A 22,483-nucleotide genomic window follows, 5' to 3' on the forward strand; every position below is an offset into this window, starting at 1 on the left:
TTGGCTGTTTAAATTTGAGTGACCAGAAAGTCAGTTGGCTTTGTGATTCCTTTGCCATATAATCTATTTGCTCAAAATTCCACTTAACAATGTGACTAAATGTAAAGCAAGTAAGTTATATTTGTCCAAGAATTAAGTGAGAACCAGAAAAGATACCAAAGATTTTACAGCTCTTATTTGTAGCATTTACTTGTCGGCATCAACCGATTAAATCACTGATAAGAATATTTTACAATGTAGAATTTTTCTTCAAAATGTTCACCATCCAGATGAAAACAGCCTGTGAGGAATACAGACAAACATATCTACTATGTATGGGGAGGGGGGAGGGGGGCACATGGACATTTTTTTAAAACCAATTTTGAGCTAGCAGAGCAGCTCTGCAACCAACCACCCGGGCTCTTAATAATTGTTATTAATAAAAGAGAGTAACATGACATTGTTTATGCACTGTGGAATATTTTCACAACTTTCTCTGTCAAGGCCAGAGTTACGTAGTATAAATCAAGGGGAATAAGGCCAATTTTGGAGACCATTTGTGATAACCTGTTGATCCCCCAGCTGAGCCAATTTTGAGACCAATTGAGATAAGGTGTTGATCACTTGAAGCTCAGAGTGTGAAAACTAATAAGGGCCACTTGAGTGTGTGTTTAATCACACAAGATATCAATTCCTTGAAGCAGATTCGATACTCCTGTCTGGCTATGTATGGTTGCAGATATTGCCCCTTCACTAAACTAAACTGATGTTGACCTCTACCAATATCACTTCAAGTTTCAAGTTTATTTTCCACTTTCCATATGTATAAACGGTAACAGAGTCAATGAAAATAATATGAATATGAAAATAATATCAGTAAACAAAATTCAAAATATGCTAATGGAAGTGGAGGAACCAGAAGTAAGTAGAGACTTTTCGAGTCTGGACCCTTTACAAACAAAAGAAAATTTCAGAAATCACATAAGTACAGAGAGAGTAAAGAGATAAGGAAATACAGAGAAAAAAAAACATAAAGCGGAGGCGAAGAAAATATAAAAGCAAATCCGTACAAAGAGACAATGTAACAGCTCAGCGTGGGTGGTTTGTACTATTAGTTAAAAGGTAATGCTTGAGTTTTCTTTTAAATGTGTTAAGAGTATTTGTGTTTTTGATATCTTGATCAAGTGAGTTCCAGAAATGTACACCAGTACTTCGTACTTGTGTTTGGCTGCGGATAGTTCTAGAATATGGTTGGCTCAAAGAGTGTTTATAACGAGTGTTAAAGGTATGATGTTCTGAGTTACTACAATAAAAATTATTGAAAGCTACTGGGAGCATACCTTTCTGAAATTAATATAAAAAAATACCAAGTTGATAATGATATAGGTCAAAGAGAGTAAGAATTTTAAGCTCTTTAAAGAGAGGTGCAGTATTACACCTAAAATGTGTATTACAAATATTACAAATGACACGTTTTTGTAGTCTATATAACCTTTCAAGTGTTGTTCTGTGAGTACATCCCCACAGAAGGAGACTATAATTCAAATGAGGGAGCACAAGTGTGTTATACAATGTTAAAAGTGCACTCCGGGGTAAAATGGTTTTTAGTCTATTTATGTTGCCATTAGATTTTGAAATTTAAATACAGATATTATGAACGTGTTCTGTCCAATTTAGATTTTCATCAATTGTTATTCCTAGAAAATTTATATGAGGTGATGCTTTTATCTGTTGTCCATCTAATACAACCATTATATTACTCGTGTCATGAATTTTATTGTCAAATATCATAAGTTTTGTTTTCAGTATATTGAGAGATAGTTTGTTTGAATTAAGCCAGTCAGATATATGATGAAATTCACATTCGACATCCTTAAGAGTATCATTAAGATTTTTATTTTGATAAAACACAGTAGTATCGTCCGCAAATAAGATAAAGTTAGATTTTCTGGACGAATAGTGAATGTCATTCATGTATAGAATAAATAACAAAGGTCCTATAATGGATCCTTGTGGCACACCAATGTTACAAGTCAAGATTTGGGAGGAACTACTGCCAAACTGGACATAATTGTGACGATTTGTTAAATAACTTTTGAACCAACTATGCGTTGTGCCGCGTACACCGTAGGCAAGTAACTTATTCGTTAAAATATTATGGTCAATGGTATCAAATGCTTTAGAGAGATCTATGAAAATTGCGGCAGTTGATTGTCTATTGTCACAGCCGGTAGAAATTTTGTCAATAAGATTTAAGGCGGCCATGTAAGTAGAATGATTATCTCGAAAACCATACTGATTTGAATAAAGTATGTTGCGTTTTGATACAAATTTGTACAACCTATCATATGCTAAGCGTTCAAATATTTTAGAGATTGAAGGAAGAAGTGAAATAGGTCTATAGTTAGAGAAAACCTTGGGGTCACCAGTTTTAAGGATTGGAATAATTTTAGCAGTTTTTAACTGACATGGGAATACACCCTTTGAAAATAAAAGATTGATTACATGTGTTAATGGTTGTACTATAGCTTCCATCGTATATTTAAGAACATCATTTGTTATGTTATCATAACCTGGACTTTTACCGTTTTTTAAATTTAAAATAAAAAAAGAATTCGAAATATTACTATTTACAAAACTTTGTGGGTTGTGATGACCATTGGTTAATTTATCTGCTAAATTTTTGGCAACAGTAGAGAAGAAATTATTGAATCCATTAGCAATTATATTTTCATCAGAGGTTAAGTCGTGTTCATTGACATAAAATTTATTACCATGAGTTTTTCTGTCTTTGTGGAGGATTTTATTGATAACTTTCCACATATGGCTGGAGTTGTTTTTATTCTCGTTAATAAGATTATAGTAGTAATTTTTTTTAGCATGAGTTATGGTAGTGGCGAGCATGTTTTTATAATTTGTGTAGTGTAATTTGTGGGTTGGTGTAGGAGATCGAATATACCTGGAGTACAGTTTACGTTTATGTCTAATTGAGTTCAATATTGCAGTGGTCATCCAAGGGGACTTTTCATACTTTATTTTCTGTTTTACTTTGGAGTAGGGACAACATTTGTTAAACTTTTGAATAAGGATTTCGGAGAATTTAGTATAAGCTGTCTCAGGATTATGGTCGTTATTGACAATGAACTTACGGTTCTTGTACTCCTCCACAAGCTGAATCTGCATACCATGTATGATGTTTAACACAGATATACTTTTTGAGTTATGGTGTTTTACAAGGTTTTCAGAATTTGACCTATCTTGACCTCGAATGACCTTTGAACTTCACAGGAAAGCACAGGGTTCTTGTACTCAATAAGTCGGATCCACATACCAAGTATACGGTTAATCCACCACAAATTTTTTGAGTTACCGTGTTTACAAAGCAAGTGTCACATACACACAAACCACAAGCACACACACAAATGCCATCACCATCGCATAGATGCATTACACCCTCCGGCAACGAATAAAAAACATGACATTATCACCAACTGCGTTATCTCTGTGGCTGAATTTGACTGCACTTTTGATGAACATAGTTCATTCACACTTTAATACTGCATACAAGAAAAGAACCAAATGGGGGATATTTCCCCTATATGTGGTTTAGGATGACAGGCCATGAGAAAGGAGGGGGCAGAACCAGAATTATACTACAGTGTCAATTCTTTTGGTGGCCAAATATTTTCTTTTATCATCGTATGAATCAATCCCGTGGACTGAATCATGAGATTCTAATCAGTGCTTTATTCAAATAATTTAACCATCCATTGAGGGGAAAGAAGTTTTTGTCAGTAAACTTTGTAAGTTTCAAAGATGATATCATACAAAACCATTACACTGAGTGCTCACTTCAGATTTCCTAACTTTTCATCAAAATGAAGTTTGAATGATTCAGGTTGAAAGTCGCTCAAGTTGGACAAGTACTAGAATTCTCACACACAGATACAACTCCCCCCCCCCCCCCCCCCTGCAATAAACACATACAGCTGTGAGTTTTGAAATAAGTGCCCTTAAAATCCCTACAATAAACACTTGTAATGCAATACAATACACAGTGTTACACTGTTTACGGCAATGAGCATCATGTAACTGCCACTTTCATAATAGGTAGCCACTGCACATAAAAAAAACTGCAAGTAATGCTCTAGAAATCAAACAGATAACTTAATATCAAAATATGAAGGAAAATAGTGAGGCATGATACTTAAACTAGAGACTTCAAAAGCTGTTAATTCAACCAGAGAGCTGCTTCTTCCTGGTTCAAAGTAAAACATAAATGTCACATTTGAATCTTGCTATTCTAAAAACACATACCATGAGGCTATTTCTGCTTTTTTTTTAACCTACTGAATAAAACAAAACTGTGTGAAATTACTACTTTCTACAAATGAAGGTTTAAGTCTAAATTATTAATGAAAGCACTCGGTTCTAACGAATTCGTCGCCCGGACAGTTTCTTTTATGATACTCATTTAAAAGCCAATGGTGAACAAAAAATTTCAAAGCTATTGAATTTTCGAGTAGCTAAGTTCCACTTTTTTTTTTTTTGGAAATGAACCTTGGCTTTAAACTGAGTTAATGAACTGCATCACTATGGGATTTTGGTAATTAAGAACCTCGTCAAAAATATCACAAACAATTCCCCCCAAAGAAAACCTCCCGTAGTAGGGAAAGTCATATCATGATCCTGAGTGCTTCAGTTAGGTCCCTCCCCAAAAATGTATATATATATATATATATAAATGAAAATCGTAATGAGTTGGAAAATCAAGAACAGTGAAAAAACTTTCAGCCTCCACCGGGATTCGAACCACGGGCCTCCCGCTCTGTACGCGGACACCCTAACCACTAGGCTATGGACGCTGATTGTATGTCCAGAGGTTCGAAACCGGTAAGGAAGATCGTAATTCCACTGTAGGCGTTTGTCACCTTTATCGAACAATACTAGTTCTGTTTTTGGTGACATATTTTGCCCTACTCTAGAGATCAAACATGATGCTATCCAACTCGAAAATCATTTGTGATTCCTAAAGCCGGATCTCGAAAGAGATACTTTGAACATATATATATATATATTTGAACATATATTTGAACATATATATATATATATATATATATATATATATATATATATATATATATATGTAAACATATATGTAAACAGTGGAATTACGACCTTCCTAACCAGTTTCAAACCTCTGGACATACAATCAGCGTCCATAGCCTAGTGGTTAGGGTGTCCGCATATAAAGCGGGAGGCCAGGGTTCGAATCCCTGTGGAGGCTGAAAGTTTTTTCACTGTTCTAAATTTTCCAACTCATTACGTTTTCAATTATATATATATATGTATATATATATATACATTTTAGAAATCAAAAATGTATATATATATATATATATATACATACAATTGTATATATGTATATATTTATATACATATATATATATATATATATATATATATATATATATATATATATATATATAATTGAAATTGTAGTGAGTTGGAAAATCCAGAACAGTGAAAAAACTTCCATATATGTATATATACATATACATATATATATTTACATATACATATATACATATTTATATAAATATAGACATATATATATATGTATATATATATATATATATATATATATATATATGTAATATATATCTATATATATATATATATATATATATATATATATATATAATATATATATATATATATATATATATATATATATATATATATATATATATACATATGTGTGTGTGTAAACTGTATCTACATATAATAAGTAAGATATGTATTTACTTGTTTGTTTTTGAAGTCTCCAATTGCAGGCAGGTTCCTAGGGGGTGCTTTTGATGACATCCATTCAACAGTGAAACAATTCTTGATATAAAGTCATGCTCCATCAATGACACGGCACCACCCACCATTCAGAACACACCTATAGCCCTCCGACAAAAAAATAACTCTTGCCTGACTGAGCAAATAAACCTGTTTTATCGTTTCCATTCTTGCTCTTGTTGCTATTCTTCACAAAAGTAACCGATAAGATCTCTAGACAGTATTCAACTGTGATACGTAGGCTGCAATTTTTGTGTTACCGTAACCACAGAACCGTGGCAGAAATAGATGCATCAGATTTCTGCTTTGGTTTATCCTTACAGGTAAACTTTTAATATGACAAAAAAGATAGTATAAACACTTTTGTCAAAACTAGACAAAAAGAAAGAAGAGAGATAGAGAGAAACGAAAATAGAAATAACTTAATTAAAAAAATTGATTTTCTAAAAATACAATGACAAAAATAAAAAAAAAATAAATATAACCATAGATTAGTCCCAGGTCGTGGGAACATACCAATTCCTTACTCTAATCAGGGAGCTACACTTAAAAAAAAAAGATACTTTTGTGACACAGCATTTGATTCCCTTTAATTTAAAAAGGGAAAAAGTTGTGCTAGAAATGGTTAAAAGTATCTTATTAAAGCACCGATAGATCATCCTTACCACTGCCTTCACCAGTTCGACTGTGTCTCTCACTTGTAATACCAACAACGCCTGTCTCTCACTTGTCTGTCTCTTACTTGAGACACAACAATGTCTCTCGCTTGTAATACCATATGTGGATACGCTGCTGTGCAATGGTTGTACCACCAACCAACGGTAGCAGATTAACCGACTTGCCTTTTTCGGTATTTGCAAGGGAGTTGTGATGTGGTTAAAAGCAAAGATACCTTACCCCACTCCCCCCCCCCCCCCCCACTTTTTTAGTATGATCATAATGCCCAACAAATTAATTTTGATGTAAGAGATACATGCTGTAATTTTGCCTAGCCTTTCTAGTACCATATCATCACATTAGTCACTCAAATTCACTTCTAAACCTCACTGGGACAGTTTACTTTCTTACAGTATACATATATTGATACACAACGACAAAAAACAATGTTTACAGAATCATTATGTAAGCGGACGTACATACTTTGGTAGTTTCGATGTCACAACTTCGTGTGACTAATACAAGCTCTTTCTAGGATCTTTATAGGACCTAGTACTCTAGATGCCTCTCACTAGGACTTAAGCCAAAACCTCAAAGTTTTCATCGGTGGACTCGGGAAGGCTTCTTACGGAAGTGGGAACAAATTTTCTTTGAACTGAGGGTGCTATTGTACGTACAAAAATGCTGACATCTGTTGCAGTGTTCCGTGAAGACTAACTCAACACCATCTGTATGTTCCCTCCATTGTCCCATCAAAATGAGACATAATCCTGTTTTTTACATATCGAGAAAGAGGGCAAGGAAATAATAATAAAAAAAACGTGCATACCTCATTGTTTATGTTCATCCTTCTTTGACATTTGACCTGGCATATCATGTAGCTAGATCTTCTTTCAACTTTGATTTCTTCAGTTGTGTCTTAACAGCGGCTGTAAGGAGAACAAAAATGACTTAATGAATCATTCCTTGCTTCAAACTGTAATCACTTGGAAGTTCTGGACGTTTTATGGATGGGTCCTCCAGGGGGTCAGGGGTGGGGGGCAGATGGGCTAAAGGAGTGGATCAGGAATCACATCAGTAGAAGAAAAGGTTGAGACCATATATGAATTCAAAAGTGGAAGCATTGGAGAGAGGAGGATGGTGCACATGAGGGCAAGAAGGTTCCTCTCTTTGTTTAATCCATGTCACATGATCACCTATTAGGAAGTCACAAACAAACAGATTTGAAACCATTGTCTGTACTATGTTACATCTGGTATCCTTTTCCATAAATAATAAATCTGTTATAAAATTAAAATATTCCGAACTACTATCGATAGGAAGGGAGGGGAGGGTGCGGTAGAGGGACAGGGGTGTGGATCCTCATACTTGTCTACTGATGAAATCTACAGACTTCACAATAAAAATAGGTAAAGTGGGGGATTTCATGGAAAGTGAAGATCACGAAGAAGGATACAAAATGATCATCCGTTAAAGTAAGGGCTTCAATGGCATTCTCTGAGTTGCGTGTAATAAGCATAGCAAGCGTGACTGAACATTATCTACAAGAACACAAAGTACAACATTTAAACACTATTGAAATTGTCTTGTTACTTTTTCTTCTTACTACAGGTTCTACATTGACACACAAGATGTCTTCCTGATACACACTGTCAAACGAGTTGGCTGGGGGAGGGGAGGGGGGAGGGGTGGCGGCGTTGTTCATCATTACCTTCTCTTTAACTATAACATGCAATTGCAATTAATGACGAAGCTGTAAAAGATTTAAATCTCATTAAAACTATTACTTTCTAACAGACTGATGTTTTTTTCCAAACTGTATTAATCAAAGCCCTAATGATGTTAATAGACTTCGGATAATTGAACACATGCCGTGAAAGAGACCCTTTTCCTCCACGGAATTTAAGGACGGAATTGAAGCCTTACCGTCAGAGTAATGATCTGCGGTTCGCTTTCTGAGTCTGTCCACGCTCTCATCTTGGTCTGCCCACTCTAGCACTAACCTGCGGCCGAACAAATGACTGCTGTGGCACAGAGCGTCGAAGGCTCTCTGGAGTAAGCAACAAATCACATCAAAGGAATTAATACATGTACGATAGGACTATTACAGAGAGGAGAGACAAAAATTGCATAAATTATTAACCACAGGGGAAAGTCTTAAATACTCAAAAGAGATCAAATCTTGGCATTTGTTTTCAATCTTTCAATTTTTTTAATATTTGTTTTTACAGCAACAACACATTTAATAACCTTCACTAGATAAATGACCACATATTCTAATTTGAACTGGATAAGGTTACAGTTAAATGGTGAGGGTTTTACGGTTGGAGTAAGTTTTGGTATTTCAAGATGAATAAAGTTCTCATTATATGGATCTACATTTTGAGTTCTTTCATGACAGTGTTTTCTGAACAATCTAACTGGCATCTGTTGCATTCTCTTTTTACAAACTAAATGATTGAAGTTACCAAGTTTTGGGTGAATACCTAGTCTTGGTAACCTTGCTAGAAAAAGACATTTAATTCTATTAAACAGGAAAGACAAAATGAAACTGATTCCATATCACAGTACAGTCACTAAAACCTTTTAGCCACTATTGACATTTTCATTTCTATGACTTGATAAGACAATTTACCTGTAGAGTTTGATAATATTATGAAACATCATTAATACCAACATCTGGTACAATACAGCTCTTGGGCAAAATTTGATGACAGCATAATGTTATTTAATACAAGCATTAATTTACAAAGCTTAACAAGTTTTACATGGGACATACAATATTTCAAAGAATTTACAAGAGATACAGTGGTATTTTTCGTGTCACCTTTGCGTCTTGCTTGGTCAAGAATTCCACAAATCCAAACCCTCTGTGAGACCCAGTGCCACTCATCTTCTTTGGTAACCTCACGTACTTGATTTCACCGAAGGTACTGCAGGAAAAGAAAACACGATGTGGGTCAACATAGATGGGATATCTGGGTCACCATAGATGGGATATATGGGTCACCATGGATGGTATATCTGGGTCAATGTAGATGGGATATCTGGGACAACATAGATGGGATATCTGGGTCAACATAGATTTGATATATGGGTCAACATAGATGGGATATATGGGTCAACATAGATGGGATATATGGGTCACCATAGATGGGATATCTGGGACAACATAGATGGGATATATGGGTCAATGCAGATGGGATATATGGGTCAACATAGATGGGATATATGGGTCACCATAGATGGGATATATGGGTCACCATAGATGGGATATCTGGGACAACATAGATGGGATATATGGGTCAACACATATGGTGTATCTGGGTCAACAGAGATGGGATACCTGGGTCAAAAATAGATGGGATATCTGGGTCAACATAGATGGAATATATGGGTCAACATAGATGGGATATCTGGGACAACATAGATGGGATATCTGGGTCAACATAGATGGGATATCTGGGACAACATAGATGGGATATCTGGGTCAACATAGATGGGATATCTGGGTCAACATAGATGGGATATATGGGTCAACATAGATGGTTTTTTGGGTCAACATAGATGGGATATATGGGTCAACATAGATGGGATATCTGTGTCAACATAGATGGGATATCTGGGACAACATAGATGGGATATCTGGGTCAACATAGATGGGATATATGGGTCAACATAGATGGGGTATCTGGGTCAACATAGATGGGATATCTGGGTCAACATAGATGGGATATATAGGTCAACATAGATGGGATATCGGGTCACCATAGATGGGATATCTGGGTCAACATAGATGTGATATCTGGATCAACATAGATGGGATATATGGGTCAACATAGATGGGAAATGTGGGTCAATGTAGGTGGGATATCTGGGTAAACATAGATGGGATATCTGGGTCCACATAGATTTCATTTCATTTCATTTATTTGTTTTTTCACAACATATTTACATGTAACAATACAATTTTTACAGTTAAGTTTTTGCAAGAATACTAATATTAAGATTCATGACATAAACAGGTAAGATAATATACAACATATTGTGAAAGGAAGTGTTGTAAAAAACTCTAATGAGCTTAACTAAGTACAACACTCCCTGCTTACAAAAAAACTTAATACTAACGACTATAAGTCCCTCCCCTCCCATCCCCCCCACGTGATGGGATATTTGGGTCAACATAGACCGGATATCTGGGTCAACGGAGATGGGATATCTGGGTAAACATAGATGGGATATATGGGTCAACATATATGGGATATCAGGGTCAACATAGATGGGATATCTGGGTCAACGGAGATGGGATATCTGGGTCAACATAGATGGGATATATGGGTCAGCATAGATGGGATACCTGGGTCAACATAGATGTGATATATGGGTCAACATAGATGGGATATCTGGGTCAACATAGATGGGATATCTGGTCAACATAGATGGAACATCTAGGTCGACAGATGGGATATCTGGGTCAACAGAGATGGGATATCTGGGTCAAATATAGATGGGATATCTGGGTCCACTTAGATGGGATAACTGGGTCAACACATATGGTGTATCTGGTCAACATAGATGAGATATTTGGGTCAACGTAGATGGGATATCTGGGTCAACATAGATGGGATATCTGGGTCAACACAGATGGAGTATTTTGTGCCAAATTCCAACATATTTTGGTAAAATATTTACATTCTTTATATAACTTTATTATTCTTGTGGCCAAGAAAAACCTAAAAGTAATGAAATCATATAAATATGGAATGAGATATGACCAATTTCTATACTTTGTATGCTGTAAGCATAGTCACGCAGACGTCTCAATCAAAACAATCCTCTTCTTTTAAGGCCCCAATCTTTGATTTACAGGGCTGCTCTCACAGTACATATCATGCCCTTCTATCTACATGATCACAGGTGAGCACAAAATTGGCAGCCATAGCCACACTTTGTATCCAATTGCCAGGCTATTTCCTTAAAGAATGTACCTACTCCCATGAGAGAAGCGAACATGTAACATACCTGGGAATTACAAGAGCAGACACTTTTACTTCCACACTGTTCATCCATTATTGTTGACATACACTACCACAATCAGGCCCCTATACCCAAACTCCCCCAAAAGGCTCGCATCTTTCATTTCAGTTTAATATTAAGTGAACTCGGTGTTTCACTTGATTTTGTATGGTTAGATAAAACCGTTGCTCACTTGACCTTCTGTGTTCTAAATCCTTCTAAAGATGAGCAGAAGCATCAAACAATCTTGTTTTCTATTATATTAGCTACAACCGATGACATTTCCCTTTATTCTAATCCTTTGTCTGGACAACTGATGACTATTGTAGTCTATTGTTCGACATAAACTGGTGACAGTAATTTCTTTTGTCTTATGTCCCATGTTGCTCTGATATTGTGTGGTCCATAAGCTGCACTTTGCCCACCTGTCTTCTAAATCCTTCTAAAGATGAGTAGAGGCATCACACACACACACTCAAAAAATCTTGGTTTCTATTATATTTAGCTACAACCGATGACATTTCCCTTTATTCTAATCCTTTGTCTGGACAACTGATGACTATTGTAGTCTATTGTTCGACATAAACTGGTGACAGGAATTTCTTTTGTCCCATGTCACCAGTTGTGAGGCTTAAATATGCCCACACACACCAACACCGGCTCACCATCGCATAGATTTCATTTACCTCTGGCAAGGAAACAAAAAATAAGAAAGAAATGCAACAATCAGAGTTAGCAAAATATTCGTACCTGAAAAGATCCCTGATCTCCCTGACTTGTGCTTCAAAGGGAATGTTGCGTACCATGATCTTACTCGACGGCTGCTTCTGAGAGACGGACTTCCGGCCGGACCTCTGCGTCTTTCTAATCAGAAGGATGAAGCGATGGATGCAATGAATGTCAAGACATCTCAAGGGATATTTCCAGGTCAGACAATGTAACTTTACTTGAGACAAAAATATCCCACAATGGTTATTGAAACACCCCATCTCTTCCCTAACTCCACATATGGCTGGCTGAATGTTAAATCTATCTTGACTGGCGGAAACACTCTCTTTACTCCAGGATGTGGATTATATGATAGGTGGTCTGTGTTGTTCTTCGACAGCTTCAAAAGTTTTTTCAGCTCGATTCCTGTCACATGATGAAGACAACATCATCATTCTGTTCACTCTTCTGTTGCCAGTTGAACACCACGGAACCAACCTCCTTGAGTTACACAAATAACTCCAACTTCAATACCAAAGATATATATTTTTCCCTGACGAATATCTTTCGTTTACCTACATTCACTGTCTATGCCCTACAAAATGTCATTTTACCATGAATTCATGGAAACGGGTGAAATAACATGGATAAATGTTGGGACGGATGATCTGTATATCTTTAAGGTAAGAAACAAGGCAGTGATAGGTCTTGGGTAGAAGGGAGACGTCAAATGTTGATATCTGAGGCATGTTTAGCCTATAAAATGAGGTCTGATAATTTGTTATAATGGCAATCTTGTGTTAACGACTGATTTTGATTTTTTTTATGTAAGGTTGCGAAAGGGGGAGGGGGCAGGTTTACCCTCCCCCCGGATCCACACATGTGCTGTGGTATCATGTTGTAGTGCAGATCACATGAAGAAAGAAGACTTACTGCAAGGTTGTTCTGTTTGAGACTTTCAGTTCTAACTGATGCTCATCCACCAGGATGTGTTGAAGTTCTTTCAAGGCTCTCATTGCGTGACCTCGTTTGAAGAATTCTACGAAACCAAAGCCCATGGAAAGAAGTTCGTCTGCCGAAAAAAAAAAAAAAAAAAAAATGAGGGAATGATTGATATTGTCACGTTTATTTGACACTTGTTGTTTGATTGGGAAACAAAAGAACAATGTGGTAATACCACCCACTGCAGACGTTTCTTATTTCAACAAAAGCCTTCTCCGTTTATGCATCCATTGTTTCAGGCTATTGTTTGTTTGACACAAAACCTAGCATCAAAGACAGTTCAGTTCTTTATCTTTTGAGCTTGAAGGACAAGCTAACAGACGTTGAACTCTTTCGTTGTTAAAACAGTGGCCCGGTTTTAAAGAGCTCGATTCCAGGGTCGTTGTTTTCCATTTTACTTCACCATTACTTCACTACATAGTGCCATAAGGATTTAACACCTTTTACATTCTTTTCATTTCTCTATTCATGGCGGAATAATAACGGTATTGACACTGCCACTGATGGAAATGTTAGGTCATGTTAACAGCTTCAATCATTTAGAATCATGTCATATTTAGACTTGATATCAAGTCTTAAGCCTTGTTTGTGAAGGACCATTACCGGGTGATATCTCCAAAATGGAATATAATAAGATTTTTCTGCACTGGGGAGGTTGTTCATGACAGTTACCTCTATCACATACACCAATCATGATGGTTGGGATTGTGTTTCCTGGCTGTGGAGGGTGGAGTAAGCAAGGTGGGATGAGGAGGGGGTGGGGCTTCATGACAGTTATCTCTATGAGATACCCCAATCACAGAGGTTGGGATTGTGTCTCCTGGCTGTGGAGGGTGGTGTGAGTTTCATGACAGTTATCTCCATTACATGGACCAATGATGATGGTTGGGATAGTGTCTCCTGCAATGTTTCATCTTTACTCTTATTTCTTGTCAGTTTACAATCCACGGACACAGACATACGTACCTGATTTATATGGATCTCTTTTTCTCGAGATGACGACACTCTTTACTTTCCCACATTTGGAGAACACCTGCATGAGAAGTCAAAGAACAAGAAGGGGGTATGAATAATCGATGTTCCATAAACAACGAGTGCTTGTTTCGCAATAAAAGTAACCATTCTCACTTTCTGTAAATTTAAAATTGTCTTTTTGTTATTTGAAAGTGTCCTTCCCCAGAATTATTACCTCAAGAAACAAAAAAAAGATTGTTAAAATTTCTGACCTGTCTAATGTATCAAATCTCTAAACTTGCAATTTGTCTGAAATACTTACATTCTGAAGAGTCTCTTCAATTGTGTCAAAGTTGATATTTTTCACAAACAATGTACTTTCCGGTTCAGTTTCTTCTTCTTCCTCTGCCTTATCCTCGGCTTCATCCTCGTCACCAATTGCAATTCTTTGCTCTTCTGGTTTTCCGGCACCTACTCAGAAAGAAATATAAATTATCTGTTAAAAGAACAAAAGTCCTGTGTTCTTTTGTTTTAATGGGGCATCAGTGTGCGAGGGTGGTGTGATGAGAGATCGATTCTGTTTGAAATTTGGGAGCAGGGTACTTTCTCAAAGACATGTTGCTTGCCTAACTTTTGACCCACAAGACCCAACCAAGACTTTGCAAATTGAAGCATATGGTACCTTTATTCTCCTCATTTATGCCAATGGCCTGGTCCTCATCTCCACCGATGTCATCAGCACCTTCTGTCTCTCCTTTGTCTCTCCTTGTATCTGTATCAACAACTCCATCTCCAGCAAACACATCCATTGGTGCCCACTCCAAGTACAGAGGTACATGATGAAACTACAAAAATATAATTTTACAATAAAAACATATATATAATATATATATGTATATACATTTAATATATATATATATATATATATATATATAAATATATATATGCTTTGAATATGCTTTGAATCTGACATTGTTATACAGAATAACCACTCTTTATAGGCAAGCCAAGCCGTAATCAAGAAATGAATGTGTAGCAAGTGGTATGACAGCTATATATATAAATATATAAATATATATATATATTAGTGTTTGCACGGGTTATCCGGGTACCCGGGTACCCGCCCGACGCGATACTACCCGGTTCCTAATTTATTACCCGAATCCTAAGCAAAGTGTTATTTAAAAAAAAAAAAAAAAAAATTGGCAAACCGACGGTTAGGCAGATTTCCCATTGACTTAGTGTGGTGTTAGGCTGCAATGTGGTCGAAGATAACAGCAATAACGAAGGGGTCCGCTCGACGCGAAACTACCCGGTTCCTTATTTATTACCCGAATCATACGCAAAGTGTGATCGTTTAAAAAAAAAATGCAAACCGATGGTTAGGCTGATTTCCCATTGACTTAGTGTGTTGTTAGGCTACCCTGTGTTCGAATATAACAGCAATAACGAAAGCTTTCCATAAATATCTTATAACTGCGTCACAATTTCAGCTAATAAACAGATGGCTAGGCTAGACTACCCCCATTGACTTAGTGTGGTGTTAGGCAACCATGTGGTCGAACGTAACAGCAATAACGAAAGTATTCCATGGATGTCTTATAACTGCGTCACAACTCCAGCAAATAAACAGATGGTTAGGCTTAGCTAGATTTCTCATTGACTTAGTGTGGTGTTAGGCTACCATGTGGAAGAAATTATTATTTATTCATTCGTTTATTTCAAAGAAGGAAAGGCTGACAAGGAATTTTAGGCGATGTTTATAGATTATTCACGGGATAACTAAAAAATAGTAATCGCAAGTGGCTTTTTACTAATCGTTTATTCCAAGGGCGATCAAATTGCGAGAATCGCGCAATCTCGCGGCTAATGCGAACCCTGGGCCTGCATAATAGATAGTAGTAGATATTTATATGGTTTGATCCAATAGACGTGCACGAGCTAGCATAAGCAGCGGCGGCAGTGCGATGTTAGTAGTAATGCTAATTATAATTACATAATTAATTTATAAACAATTTTAATGAAGAAACAGAAGCAAAAATTATTGAGGGAGGTTTTATACCTTTTCTTACACCTGCGTATTTGAACATGAAAACATTGTCAGTAAAGAATGTAAAGCATTTATTACAGCATCCAATATGTAATTTCTTGAAAATCGTGATACACGAGGGTAAACAAATTTTTCCGGGTACCCGGATACCCGACGGGTAACGGCCCTCGGGTACCCTGTTCCAGATTTTTGGACCCGGGTAAACACTAATATATATATATATAAATATATATATATATATAAAGCAAATAAGTAAAGAATAACACACCAGAAAAATTGCACTACACGACCGGTTTCGTCCATTTGGGACTCATCAGGCGAAGGTAGGAATCGAACCCGGGATCTTGTGTTACGAACCGAAGTCCGTACCACTCGACCACGGTGATTCTACTGGTGTGTTAATGCGTATAAATTGGCTTTGAATAACTGTCATTGAGGCCGTATTACCCAAGTGTTATGATTGTACAGAGTGCACCCCTGGTGCTTTGAATCTGACATTGTTATACAGAATAACCACTCTTTATAGGCAAGCCAAGCCGTAATCAAGAAATGAATGTGTAGCAAGTGGTATGACAGCTATATATATATATATATATATTCAAATGGTTTTGAGGTTATTGTTCATCCTTAATAATAAGGCTTGCATTCATATTGTCTCATTACTTCACATTATATTTGGCAACTGGTACAGGTAAGTTATCTTTAACATTTTGTGTGACAGGATAGGAGCATTTTTTTTTATAGGATAGGAGCATTTTGTGTGATAGGATAAGAACACTGTGTGTGATAGGATAGGTTAATTAAACTTAGAGCACCGTCCCAAAGCAGCTTACCTTTGTATAAGCCAAGTTATAGAACGCCACCCTAGCTTCTGACGGTTCCAGCATTTCAATGATGGCTGTCACACCGGCAGGAGGTAATAAAACCTTCCCCAGTTGTCCATGGGGCGTGAACAGTTCTCCGAGTTCATCTGGCTTGGTGCCAGCCGGTAGATTTTTGGCTATCATCACAGTCTTACTTCTTGGAGCAGAGGCCTGACCATGGACATAAACAGAGTCGGTATTTATTTATTACTTACGTGTACCATTAGTCTAGCAAGTTAGTGTATCAGAAGTGCTCATGACAATTACATAAGCTTGCAAGTAAATCAAGACTTGTAGAGCTTGTTGCATCTAAATATGAAAAATATGCCATTATGAGATATTTACTGGTTCGTGAACTTTCTTAAAGCTATTGGATACCGTGGTAACGTAGAACGGTAAAGTATTCAGTATTGCAAACATTGTACATTTGGAAGCCCTTTTTTTGGCTACTTTGTTGAATAAGTAATTACAGAAGACACAATATCTCAAAAATGTGTTAAAAAAAAGTGGATATTTATCAAATTCAGCATCGACAGATAACAAAGACAAGGGGTTGTCAATAGTGGGTCCAACAGGCCAAATCTGCCCGGGGCAAAATATTTCAGTTTGGCAGGCAAAAACATGCACAACACACTTTCATAACAAGATGTTACTTAGATCAGCCCTAATTGTTCCAAAGGGCATTCAAATGGGCAGTCAAAAACTGATCGGGCTAGTTACCATTTGCCTGCACCACTTAAGATGAGGACAAATAGGCTGTTCCCACTAACGCGGGCTTGCTTCAAGCATGCATAGGTAGAGCTAAAATTAAAACGGCAGATAAGCCCTGCAATTTGAACCCGCGTTTCAACGAGTTAACTCCAGGCATAGCGGCATGATTGGAAAACCTTGGGAACCATCCAAACCAGGTTGGAAGGAATATATATCGCTATTTTGTACTGAACATATTCTCAGTATCACTTTATAGACACTGTCCTTCTCTTCATAATAAAGGCATAGTTTTAAGGGGATTTTCAATTTGATCAGCATAGCATCCGACTAACTGTTGAAAAAAAAACTTATTTCAAATACCAGTTTAATAATTGCAAGTGTGGGCAAAGGATTAGGCATTTACTGTATTTGTATGACTATGTGTTCGGCAAAAATGTTCAACAAACGTTTCATAGTACAGACCGTGACAAAATCACGGAAAATCCACGCTCTTGCAGAGAATATAGTTGCACAATTGTAATAGATTATTCCATCAGAGAATACGAGTAGCGATCGACAGCTAGGCAGTGAGTGTTTTCGGGTTAGCCCCGTTCCCATGCAGAAAAAGAGTGGAGCAATGTGCCCTCCCCTCGATAGGTCGATCAAGGGTGAAGCAAGCACGTGTCGTGGGAACGGCCTTAAAGGCTTCAAAGCCAAACGGACTGCTTCGTTAAAAAAACCAAAACCGAATGAACTGGAATGTACATAATTATATCCTATGATCCCTACTTACTTGACTGAATGAATCCAGGGCAACTCCATTGTCAACTAAAAACTGTCTGGTCTCTGCCACAATCTGGGTTTCTCCAAGGGCCATCCTCACCCCTAGGCTTCCCTTGGCATCCTACAATCAAAATATACCACATAAACAAATAAAAAATATACAGAAACAAAAGCATACCAGAACAGTCGCTTCAACTGTTATAGACGTAACAAAGAACTATACTTGGCTACAACATGACTGGGGGAAAATGAGCTCAGTGAGATTGTACCTGTAACATATTACTTAGTAATGATTTGACCTCATGTTGGAAAACTCACGTTTCATGCAAATATGTATCATTTTACTCTCCCTGATTCCTAATATTTCTATGTGAACATTCGCTGAAAAGTTGCTTCTTTGCAACATAAAGTGAAGTACTTTAAAAAATTTTCATCAAACCTGAAACTTCTTTTCATCAGCATTTGCCAGGGAGGGAATGCCTTGACCAGAATGTCAAAATATGCATTGACCACAATTATATTGAAACTGCTTGTCATTTACAAGGCCAAGCTTCACACAGACTTACCATCATTTGAAAATATATCAACCATATCAAAAGTTGCCAAAATATTGTAAGCTTGAAATGCCTCATATGAACCTTTTGATTTCACTGCATTTAGATATTTTTCAAAAAGAAGGAGCTAAACCACTGCTTTAATTTTTTTTTAGACATATGTAAGTATAAAACATTATCTACACAAGATGTATATTATTACAAGTTCTACATACCGGGTCCAATACAGCTTGTTTGGTCGTGTTGTACTTTGAGGCGAGTGCTTCTGCTACAGCATTGGAACCAATAAACAGTGTGTTCCAGTTATGAGAGCTGAAAAGAGGAAGTTAATCGAGAAATGCTTCGTTGAGAAAATTCACTGTTAATACCACTTCCAGGCAAATAGAGATTTATTTATTGCACAGCTAAGAAAGGTCTTGATTGTCACAATGTTGTGGATCAGTCAAAATAACATTAAACTAGACCTTATGCTAGACAACATTCTCCTGTTCGATACCTTCCCAAACAGCAAAGAAATTTTCAAAATCTTAGCCAAACACTTACCACTTTGGTTGCAAATTTCCAAATAATTTGTTTACTAAAACTAGCTGAGGATTACTCAAAATAATTTTACAGTGTGGTTCTCTAGCATCTACGGAGAGGGCGCCGTCATGTTATTCCTAATATGCGTGATCTATGCTGCTTACAGAATGAAAATAAGAGGATCGCACGAAACCGCTCACAAGCATGCAAATATGCAGGACGAACTTGCAGACAGGCTGGGCGATCGACTAAATCAGAGGTTCCACTTGTCAGATATATAGGTTAAACAGAAGTCTCTACAGATGTCAACTGGACAAGTACATCACCTGGGTCAATTGATCTTAGGAAACTGTTTTTTTTCCTCTTCAAAAATTTGACTTAAATTTCCCACTCAATTTTTTTGTTCAGGGTAAGCATTATTCTTTGGTACATGTATTCCTATATCCTGGGAAGAGTCATTCTGAGGTTGGGTTGGGATGGTTTTTGGGGTGGTGGGGGGGATGGTAATCTGTGCACATAAACCATAATTATATTCCACTAGGTGGTCAGTGCAGTAAAACAGTGGTATTGGATGGTAGAAATACTGATGAAATGAAAGTGACAATTGCAAAAACCCTGAAAGGTTTTTCTTGTGATTATGTAGTCTGGTGTCTTTAATAAAAACAAGCCAAACCTTTGAGACAAAGAAATTGTGAACTTTTTAACGCTTTATTTATGCACCTACCAGGACAGCATTGGGAAGCTCAGTTTATTGTCTGTTAGGTCAGACTACAAATTGCAGATTACTAATGTCTCACACTGTGAATGAATTCATCCTTTTCAAAATTGCAGTAAAAAAATTTGCAATACCGAACACGTAACCCATGGTGTCCTATTTTGGAACATGTGTTACGTAGGTAAGATGGCCAGTTTAAACATCACACATGTATTACAAATATATATTTAACGTTTATTAACAGGGATGAGTTTAGCACTTAATACCTTTGTGATAGTTATGTATCATATCTTTACAGTTGACGATGCGGTGTCTTATGTTGCGTAGGTTCACATGGTACTAAGGTCTAGCAGTTATATGATGTAATAGAAATCTATATGGGATATATCAATTTCACTGTTATCACAAGCTGGAAGGCAGAAGTAGCATGTGTGGAGTTAGGTGTTACTCATAGGTGCCCTATGACCTCCACTGGAAAATGGAAACATTGTGTCCACATGTTACACTCTTTTTAAACATTTAAATAAGTTTTAGCTGGAACTAGTTAAATGGGGTGAGAAAGTTTCATTAATGCACAAAAGCCACATTAAAAATGGATTTTGAGACTGGTGATAAAAATATTATGCATATTTAGTAATGTAACAAAAGGAAGGTGTCCTGTTACGTGGGTAAACTTCCTGATTTATGTTATACTTTGGTGCCCACAGGTTATATCAGTAAATTGCTTTGCATTTAGGATAAGTTTTGGGTGAAATTTTAGTAGCACTGGGCTGGGATACTTACTTAAATGACACTAGTCATTTCAACAATTGGTTCTGAGACTGGTTTACAATGATACATATATGTATTTACCTATGTAGGTACAATTCTTACTATTTATCAAAATATTACATACTATATGGCACAGTTTTACTGGGATATATAGGGAAACAATCACGACTATTACATAGAACAACACAGGAATTATGAGATTCTAGGAATTTGAAAGCAACATATATTAAACCTGTTTTAATGCTATTTATGGAAACAATTTTCAAGGGAATTGGCTGTCCTATAATATACATGAACATTGTGTCATCTTTAACAACTTCATGGTGATACATGATATTTTTGCTAGATAAACAATGTAATTAATGTTCTTTTAAAGAAAACCTACATGAGATAGCTATTTTTATCAGAAGTTGAAATTAAAATGGTGTCCATGTTACATGGGTATTTTGTACTTGAATGTTTCATTTTATGTGTATTTTTAGAACATATGCAGTGTAGATACAGCTATGAAACATATTGCATGTTTTCATCTAAATTGTTGGCTTATAGAATAAACACTCTTACATGAGAAAAAAAATCTATTTTGAATATATGACATTCATGTCACAATTTTGCACCTCAACCTCAAGGACTGACCCAGAAATACATTAAAATGTTGTTGATATGTCCAAAAAAGTTGATATACCAAATTAGCCTTTTTCACTTATACGGAGTTACTTTATTTCACAATTCTTTCCTAATACAATGTAACTGAATAGTATCCTGACACCTAATTTAGGTCTTGAAGCGATTCCGTACTTATAGCCATTTCATGCTTGTAGCGATTTCATATTTGCAGCGATTCCATACTTGCAGAAATTCCATACTAGTAGCGATTCAATACTTGCAGCAATTCCATACTTGCAGCGATTCCATACTTGCAGCAATTCCATACTTGCAGCAACTCCATACTTGCACCAATTTCATACTTGCAGCAATTCGATACTTGCAGCGATTCTATACTTGCAGCGATTCAATACTTGCAGTGATTCTATACTTTTAGCGATCCCATACTTATAGCCATTCCATACTTGTTAGCGATTCCATACTTGCAGTGATTCCATACTTGCAGCGATTCCATACTTATAGCCATTCCATACTTGTAGCAAATCCGTACTTGTAGCGATTCCATACTTGCATCAATTCCATACTTGTAGCAATTCCATACTTATAGCCATTCCATATATGCAGCGATTTCCTACTTGCAGCAATTCCATACTTGTAGCAAATCCGTACTTGTGGCGATACCATACTTGCAACGATTACATAGTTGCAGCGATTCAATACTTATAGCCATTCCACACTTGTAAGCGATTCCATACTTCTAGTTATT

The 22,483-nt window shown here is 36.6% G+C and overlaps 1 protein-coding gene and 1 non-coding gene across 5 annotated transcripts in view; one reads left to right on the plus strand and one right to left on the minus strand.

Moving 5' to 3' along the window:
* The window catches only part of LOC139980863 (probable RNA-binding protein 19), a 92,394-nt gene that overhangs the window by 48,835 nt on the left and 21,076 nt on the right, over positions 1-22,483 (minus strand). For all 4 annotated transcript variants that reach the window (XM_071992851.1, XM_071992854.1, XM_071992853.1 and 1 more), the window contains exons 15-25: positions 19,319-19,415; positions 18,560-18,670; positions 17,047-17,247; positions 14,846-15,008; positions 14,486-14,634; positions 14,176-14,242; positions 13,141-13,279; positions 12,250-12,363; positions 9,311-9,416; positions 8,410-8,533; positions 7,313-7,412 (exon numbers count right to left, since the gene is read on the minus strand). In XM_071992851.1, the coding sequence (XP_071848952.1) occupies positions 7,357-7,412; positions 8,410-8,533; positions 9,311-9,416; positions 12,250-12,363; positions 13,141-13,279; positions 14,176-14,242; positions 14,486-14,634; positions 14,846-15,008; positions 17,047-17,247; positions 18,560-18,670; positions 19,319-19,415 (1,327 nt within the window). In that variant the 3' untranslated portion in view covers positions 7,313-7,356. The remainder of the gene's footprint in view (positions 1-7,312; positions 7,413-8,409; positions 8,534-9,310; positions 9,417-12,249; positions 12,364-13,140; positions 13,280-14,175; positions 14,243-14,485; positions 14,635-14,845; positions 15,009-17,046; positions 17,248-18,559; positions 18,671-19,318; positions 19,416-22,483) is intronic.
* Positions 5,195-5,266, plus strand: Trnay-aua (transfer RNA tyrosine (anticodon AUA)). Its single transcript has one exon. It is a non-coding gene; the product is annotated as a tRNA-Tyr (tRNA).

Source organism: Apostichopus japonicus, chromosome 15 (assembly GCF_037975245.1).
Source record: "Apostichopus japonicus isolate 1M-3 chromosome 15, ASM3797524v1, whole genome shotgun sequence".
Lineage (NCBI taxonomy): Eukaryota > Metazoa > Echinodermata > Holothuroidea > Aspidochirotida > Stichopodidae > Apostichopus > Apostichopus japonicus.